Source organism: Eufriesea mexicana, unplaced genomic scaffold, assembly GCF_001483705.2.
Source record: "Eufriesea mexicana isolate 0111107269 unplaced genomic scaffold, ASM148370v2 scaffold202, whole genome shotgun sequence".
NCBI classification, from domain to species: Eukaryota; Metazoa; Arthropoda; class Insecta; order Hymenoptera; family Apidae; genus Eufriesea; species Eufriesea mexicana.
The window spans coordinates 117,214-125,630 of NW_016908372.1; the positions used below are offsets into that span (position 1 = coordinate 117,214).

General features: G+C 28.9%; 1 protein-coding gene across 1 annotated transcript; it reads right to left on the bottom strand.

Moving 5' to 3' along the window:
- Positions 1 to 56: 56 nt before the first annotated feature.
- DNApol-theta (DNA polymerase theta) lies at positions 57 to 7,832 on the bottom strand. Its single transcript, XM_017911376.1, has 21 exons — positions 7,719 to 7,832; positions 7,384 to 7,614; positions 7,053 to 7,306; positions 6,805 to 6,937; positions 6,531 to 6,732; positions 6,257 to 6,452; positions 5,999 to 6,168; positions 5,642 to 5,909; positions 5,230 to 5,560; positions 4,979 to 5,120; positions 4,664 to 4,907; positions 4,430 to 4,571; positions 2,350 to 4,357; positions 2,077 to 2,285; positions 1,812 to 2,013; positions 1,540 to 1,721; positions 1,345 to 1,464; positions 927 to 1,262; positions 598 to 862; positions 283 to 509; positions 57 to 197 (listed from the first exon to the last, which is right to left on the bottom strand). Exons 1-21 carry the CDS (start codon positions 7,815 to 7,817, stop codon positions 57 to 59), a joined length of 6,102 nt encoding a protein of 2,033 aa, XP_017766865.1. The 5' UTR covers positions 7,818 to 7,832.
- Positions 7,833 to 8,417: the final 585 nt, after the last annotated feature.

An 8,417-nucleotide genomic window follows, 5' to 3' on the forward strand; every position in this document is an offset into this window, starting at 1 on the left:
AATATAAAAAGATATTTAAAACATGAAGGTTTTTTCTATAAAAATAAGTTAATAGATTAATAAATAGTATATTCAGAAAGATCGCCCCATGCTGATCCAACTTTAAGTTTTACAGGTAATGGTACTGCAAGATGACACACTTGCTCCATTGATTCCTTTACTATTGTTGCAACTTGTTTTAGGTCTTGTATGTATACCTAAGTTGAAAAAACGATGAGAAAAATTTTGAATTCCTCCTATGGAATTATAAAATTATTCAAATTATACATAATTGCTAAATACCTCATACAAAAGTTCATCATGGAGCTGTAATACCAAGTAGCCACCCCTTTGCTGCACTTCTCTATTATTACTTCTTAATTTACGAGTAGAATTAACAGTGGGCATAATGATTGTAGATGTTGGAAATTCAGATCGCATTCGTTCTTCAATCTTCACCATTGCCTTCTTAGCAATATCAGCTGCAGATCCTTGAATTTTAGTATTTACTGCTTGACGTTCTGCTTGTGCTGTACAATAAGAAAAATTACAATAATTATTTTTCTACTTATTTAAACATATTTTTGAAAAAAGTATATAATATTCAAAAACATTTACATTTCTCCACTGAGTTTGTACTTGTTAATCCAGGAAACATTCTACGTCTTTTCAAAAGCGTTGTTATATAACCATTTGCACGTGCTTCTTCCAGTACATTATTCAACCATTTAGATATACCTGGATATGCATTCATAAAAGATTCTAAAAATTCTTTGGCTTTAACTTCGTCTATCGATAAGTTTTCGGCAAGTGTTTTGACTCCCATACCATAAATCATACCATAACACAATTGCTTTGTATGCTGACGCATTTTATCGTCGACCTTTTGATGAGTTAACATTAAAATTATGTTTAGGGATACGTTGTATTTCTAGTATTTTATATACCTGATCTTCAGAAATGTGATTCCAATTTGCTGCAATATTCTTAAAAATATCACCTGGTTTCCGCATAATATCACACAATGTTGCATCTCTTGAAAAATGTGCTAATATTCTAAATTCAAGTTGACAATAGTCCGCTGATAATAGAACATTATCTATGGAAGGTATAAATGCCATTCGAACACTTATTGTAAAGCTATTATCTTCAGAACTAAAATCCCTTGGCACATTTTGTAAATTTGGTTCATGCATTGAAATTCTACCTGTTAATGTACACGTAACGCTGTTACTATGAATACGAGAACTGTGTTGAGCCAAACATAATATTGGATGAATAATCTAGAATTTTAATTTAATACATTATTGTATTTTTAAGATATATATATATTTTTTTTTGTTTCTTTTTTTAATGTAGACATACTTTAGATTGAGTTGCATTTAATTTACGCCATGACATTACAAGTTTAGATATTGGATGATCAGATTGTCCTAATACAGTTTTGTTAACACTGATCTTTTTGCCTTTGTATAAACCTAAAATCTATATAAATAAGAATTTAGCAAATAAATTCAAGAAATTATATCTATCTCACTTAAACAAAAAAAATATATATACTTGTCCAATTTCTTTAGACGAGGAAAAGTTAAATCTTTTTCCACATAATGTATGTGCTCGTTCTTCCAATGATTTCATTTCTTCGTGAATAACAGCAGACAAATCTCGTAATGATTTTAAAGATACACCTAACCCACTTAGTTCCATACAAGCTAGTAAGGTCACTATTTTCATTTCAACATCTAAAAATATATTTAAAATTTTTTTTAAGAACAGAAGAAAATAATAGATTAATTGAATAGATTAAAATTGAATATTTGTAGTATTTATACCTTTAAATGTATATAGTAATGTTGGACTTAGTTCTTCTAATTTGTTTAACAGCTTATCTGTTATATGCCATGTAAGTACAGCTTCTGCAGATGCTCTAAGTTCTCCTGGTTTTGAACTTTTGATATGCAATCCAGGTCCTATATCATAACACGTACCTATCCTTTGAGTTATGAAAGACCCTTGTGGAAAATATTCTTTCACCTATTAATTAATTTTTATATTCATTATAAAATAATGTTCCTAATAAAAATAAATATTACTTACCATTTCATTAAAAGTTTTTTCATAAATGTTACCATCATATAACCAACTTGCTACTTTTGGGTCTAAAAATTTGCAATTTGCTGTAATACCACAACATTCATATAAGGTTTTATATATTTCTTTAGTCGCAAAACATTTTGCATACAAAAGAGTATTAGAAAGTAATTCTTTAAATAATTTCATTTGTTCCTTGGCTGGAACTTTCAGATCTGAAAATTTATTATTTTATGAATCAATTAGAAGATAAATTAATATTAATATAATTTTTAATACCTGGTTCATTAGAAAAAGAGATATAATACGCAATATTATTTTCCCAAGCAATAGAAGCACCACACAATTTTTTATCTGCATATACGTAATTTTCCACTTTTTTAGATTTCTTTTTTCTTTCAGTAATAACAGAGCCAATGATCTTAGAACCAATATTATTTGCTTCATTATTATATAGTTCACAATTTAAAGCTAAAGCAACATATCGTTTTTGCATTACTTCACGTCTAAATAAATTAAATGTACCTCTATCACTCCCAACTTTTATGACATTTAATGTATTCCAATTAGTTATTTCATTTATGGTATCTACGAGTTCATTTGTTCGTACACTTGTCTTAGGACTATTTCTAGTTTTTCTTAGACTAATCTTAGATTTTTGTAAAATCTTTGTTGATTTTATGGGTGTATCTTCATCTGAATTCGAAATTACACTACCTGTACTACATTTTTTATTACATACAACATTTTGTGCAAGTATTTCATTCAATTTTGATCTAATTTGACATTTTTCAATTTCTATTACGTTTGGAATAGTATTTACATAGCTTTTATACATCTTCTGTTTCTTTTCAGAGTCTAATTTATTTAGTATCTTGTTATTTGTAGTAGGTGAATTTATATTCTGGGAAGCAATAACAATATCATCTGAATCTGATTTATTTGAGTCTATTGATGGTACACGATTTTTATTAAAAACGAAAACACCCGCTACAGGTGATTTTACCACGGATACATCCGCTAATCTGCGTTTCTGTGATACTTTTTTCAAATCAACTGGAGTACTTGTAGTTTTTTCAAATTTCATTTCGTATTTTTTATTTGTTTCTGGTATTGAATTACTTGTTCCAGCGGTTTCTATAATAGATTGCATGTTTGTATTTCTTATGTTTTTAATGCTACGTTTATCTTCGTCATTTTTGTTTACAATTTTGTTTAATTTTTCCGTTACTTTCTTTGATTCATTCCAAGAATCATCTTTCCACGAAATCATATTGTGCTTCATCTGTGGATCTGTAAAATTTGAAGAATCTTTATTTACATCGTTATCTTTTATACTCTTTTCTTTTGCTTCTGTTTCATTATTAATAGTGTAGGTGGTTTGTAATTTTATATTTTCTTCGTCTTGTATCGTTACTTTTTGTTCAAGTAATTTAGTGTTTTCAAAATCTGAAAACTGAAGAGAATCAACGATATTTTGTTCCAGTATATTGCAAATTTGTGTATCGAAATTTAAACTATCATCGAATAAACTAGGACTTCTCGAAACTGCTAATTTTATACTCTCAACACTAGATAAACGTGTAATTTCATTTACGCAAGGTGATATTTCAGTATTTGCTTCAATGGAGATTCTTATTTTTTTGGTATGTATATTACTTATATCCTGATTGCCTTGGACATTATTAATTGAAGGTTCAATAGTGAAATTTTGCCTACAATTTCTTTTGCTATCATGAACGCGAATTAATGATTCGCTATTTCGTTTCTGTAGAGAATCACATGTTACTTTAGAATTACTATTTTCAAAGACATCTACCGATAGCTTTTCGACTGAAAGATCGAAAGTTTCTGGTAAGTCTATCTGCAGTAATTGATCAGTAAGTTTTATATTATCATCCTTTTGCTCTTGTATCATATTATTTTCTAAGTTACATTTAGAATAACTAGTATTTTCTGTAGTATTTATATCAATTTTGGATTTTTCATTTATATTGGATTTATGATTTAATGTGCTTTCTTCTTTGCTAGTAAAATTAATATCTTTATTCATAGTCTGGTTGTATATTAAATATGGTTTCTTTTTATCTTTTATGACTTTTTCGCTTAAATTCATTTTCCTTTGAATATGATTGCGTGCAGTTTCACTTTCTATTTGTATATCTGTATGTTTCGTAGTCTGAAGCGTATCTTGTTGTATACGTGAATTTATTTCTGTATTAGATACGTTTGTAATGACAGATTGTTCGTTTTGTTTCCACGACATATCTTGCAATCCTAGTTCGTTCTATAATTCAAATATAAAGTTATTAGATCCCAAAATCATTCAAAAACGTTCAACTACATCACTTTTACTTACCCGTACTAATGTTCTGGCTTCATTAACTAACATAATTGCAGCTTCGTGAGGTGTTAAACCGTCTTTTCCAGTGACGAACACTGTCCTCATTTTATTTCGTTTTACCGCTTCCGATTCGTGTTCACCATCTTGTTCTTTTTCGCTAAAATGTAACTCTAATAATATTCCCTTTTGTTGGACCTTACTATAATTTATAAATATATAATACACGAATAAAATGTTACAGTAATATACCTTTCAAAAGGAATTGCTTTATAAAGAGCACGTTCAACATCAAGTTCATTAGCAAGAGCTAAATCTGCTACAGTTGTGATTCCATGTTTATGAAGACTTCTAGCACGTAGTCCATTTAACATTGGAAGACGTAGTAAATCCAATAATTCTCTACAAACACCAAACTGTAATCGTGTCTGAAATTGGGAGACTAGTAATTCCATACAGTCCCAACCCAATTGCTTACAAAATTGCGTCACCATTCCTATGGGCGATTTTAAAATAGAATGATATTATAAAGTAAAATATTCTCTTCTAAAACATAAAAAATATTACCAGCAAATGTAGAAGCAGATTGTTGTAAAGTTTGAAGGACTCCTCGACAACAACCATATTTCTTACAAACTGTATTAAGAGGAACTTCACGAACTAAATCATGTAATGCCAATGCAGTATAAAATCTCTTATGTATATTAAGCTAAAAGTGTAAGTTCGTATTATTTAGTGTACAATATTAATTTGCTAATGCTAATGTAGATTGTTAATGCTAACTATTAATATTTATTATTTAAGAATGAAAACTGTACCAATTTTCCTGGTCGCACAATGCCTTTAATAGTTGATGTTAAAAATCGTTCTTCTACACCAACAAGTTGCCCAACCCTACGTTCGCTTTCTGATAGCAGTTTCCATAATTCAAAATATGTCATCCAATCGATAGCTCCAATTTGATTTCCAGAACTGACTGGTGTCACTAGATATACCACATGTAATTCTGTATCCAAAACAAAGCATCGTCTCGCTTTTTGAAGTTCTTCAAGTAAAAACAAGCCATCCCTAGGTGATATAGAAGCTGCTAAACATGCTTTGCCAAATGCTGTAGCTACCCATCTATGTCCTTCTTCAGTTGTTTGTAAGCTGTACAATATTATGACATGAAGTAAAGAAGTACTATGTAATTAAAAAAAATTTGAAAAAAGAATTTTTATATATTCTTACAATAAAAATTCATTGTCTACTAAAAATTTAATTGCTTCATTCGACGGATCTTTTGAATTGTGTTCATCGCTCAAACTTACTAAAGTACATTTAGTGTACAATTCAAGATCGGACGAAGTATGCATGACCTCGCTAGCTACAGCTTCTAGAAGAGCTCGAATTAAAGGTCCTGAATCATCAAGGCAGGATTCAATTGCTTCCAAAGGAGCTGATAATAATGTTTCAGCTAATTTTTTTTCATTTGGTTTACACATCAGTATACTTTCACCTATAAAAATATAACGTGTTTCATACTTCTCACCACTATCTATTTGTACAAGTAGGTTTAAATAATTTTATTCTATTATTTTATTTTACCTGCAGTATCCTTCCCCATTCTGCCTGACCGTCCTATCATTTGTCGGTATGTAAGACTATCTAACAGTCTGCCATTAAACAGTGGAGATCTAATAATTACCCTTCGAGCTGGCAAATTTACTCCACTACTTAAAGTTGATGTAGCTATAAGAACTCTTAAAGATCCAGATCTAAAATAATTGAACAATTAATTGAAGCTTTTTCTTTAAATATTCCTTTAAATATTCATATAAGATGGAAGGGATATGAAGTATAAACCTGAAAGATCCTTCTATAATATCGCGTTCATCTATAGTAAGACCAGCATGATGAAAAGCTGTCCCAAATGAAACTGTGCTTTTTAGTACACTATCTAAACCTGTAGGACTACGCTTTAATTGCTCTAATGTTTCAGAAATTAATGTAGAATTTAATTGGTGTCTCAAAGTTTTACCTAATTCAGTATCTTCTCGACCTAACGATAATTATAAATTATATTATGATATAGTTATAAACTGAATTCAAAATATATAACTAAAATATACAAACAAACCTATATTACAGAATGCAGCAGCAATTTGTTTAGCTAGCTTTTCACACCAATTCTTTGTTGGACAAAAGATTAAAACGCTATGACCATCAGATATTGTTTCAATACATAGCTGAAGAATATCATCTGAGTCCATAGTTAATTCTGGCATTGGTGTTAAGGTTCTTATAACACTCAATTTGTTATTATATATATTTTTACCTATCTAAAAATATAAGCACTTATATCGGTGATTACAAATAATAAAAATAGCATATTTTCATATCTTTTGACATACCTTGCACTGTTCATTTAAAGGTACTGGTCTAAATTCCGTTTTATATAATTCAGCATCTAGCCACTTAGCTAAAAGGGATAAATTTGGAAGTGTAGCAGACATGCCAATTAATTGTACATTAATATTTTCATCCCTAAAACAAAATTAAAAAAGTATAAATTTCTTATTTTTAATTTATCATGCTATATTATTTATTTAGTGTATTATATTATTTTTAAAGCAAATGGTGATAAATGTATTTCAGTTACCTAGAACGCATGTATTTTAATTTAGTTAAAAGTAATTCAAGAAGATATCCACGATTTGGATCACCAACAAGGTGTAATTCATCTATAATTACAGCTCCAACATTGACTAGTTCATTTTCTTCCATTAAACGATTTACTAATGAATTTGCTTTTTCAATAGTTGCTATTGCAATATGGGTTGCTGCAAATCCTCCAGCAGGTACTACACCACCCATAAATCCTTCTACTCGAATCCCACTATCAGATAATAAATCCTAAAAAATTATAATTAATATATATGCTTAATACATATGCTATTTCTAAATTATTTATCCATATATTTAAATCTTACTTGAAAGTAATACATTTTCTCTCTAACAACAGAGACAAATGGCAAGATAAAAATTACTTTTTTTTGCCTTTCCAATACTGTTTTTATCATGATAATCTCTGCTACTAATGTTTTTCCAGCTGATGTTGGAGCAGAATATACAAGATTAGAATTTTCTTCAATAATTTTATGATTCGATAAGCATTCTATTTGCCAAGCAAACATAGTAGTTATTCCTCGTGCTTCATATTTCTGTAATATATACTTATTAATTTTTAACACAATAAATGAAATAAAAAACTATATAGTTCACATTGAAACTGTAAATGAAAATGTAAATTGTTCAATTATATTACTTGGAGAATGTTTGATGGTAAACCCCAAGAAGCTAATTTGTATCGATCTTGAGTAGGAATAACAGAGATGGAAGGATTTATTTCTGAAGATTTCTCCATATTACTTAGAGGTGCACTACTATTAGATGACTTTATATGGGTTGTATCACTCATTATACCATGTGTAACATTATTTCTTATATCAATATTATCAACATATAAGGCTGCTAATTCAGATTTATTCCATTGTTTCGGCATTGTATTTGCATTTGAAGATATATTGTTTTTTGCATAATCAACATTAATGTCAACATTTTCTTTTTGAATCTCAGGTAAATTATAATTTTTCTTGGAGGAATTAATAGCTTTTCTTTTCGATTTATTCGATGTACTAGTATTGGTAATACGCTTTGACTTTATAACATTATTTGTTTCAAGTTCCGTATATTTAGAATTATTTTCTTTATTAGTAGAACTAATTAAACCTTTCTTTGATCGAGTAACTTTATCAATATCATTTGACTTATTTGCTATCTTAGAAAGAAATTTATTATTTTTCAAATATTTGTCCATGTCACTTTCATTATTAATAATATTCACATTTATTTCAGTCTGCATACAAGCAGATAAAGTCTCATCCCCAAAGGATGGCATTTTATTGAAAGATTGCATTTTGTTATTTTTATATTACTTGAACGTGGTATATTAAAAATAATCACA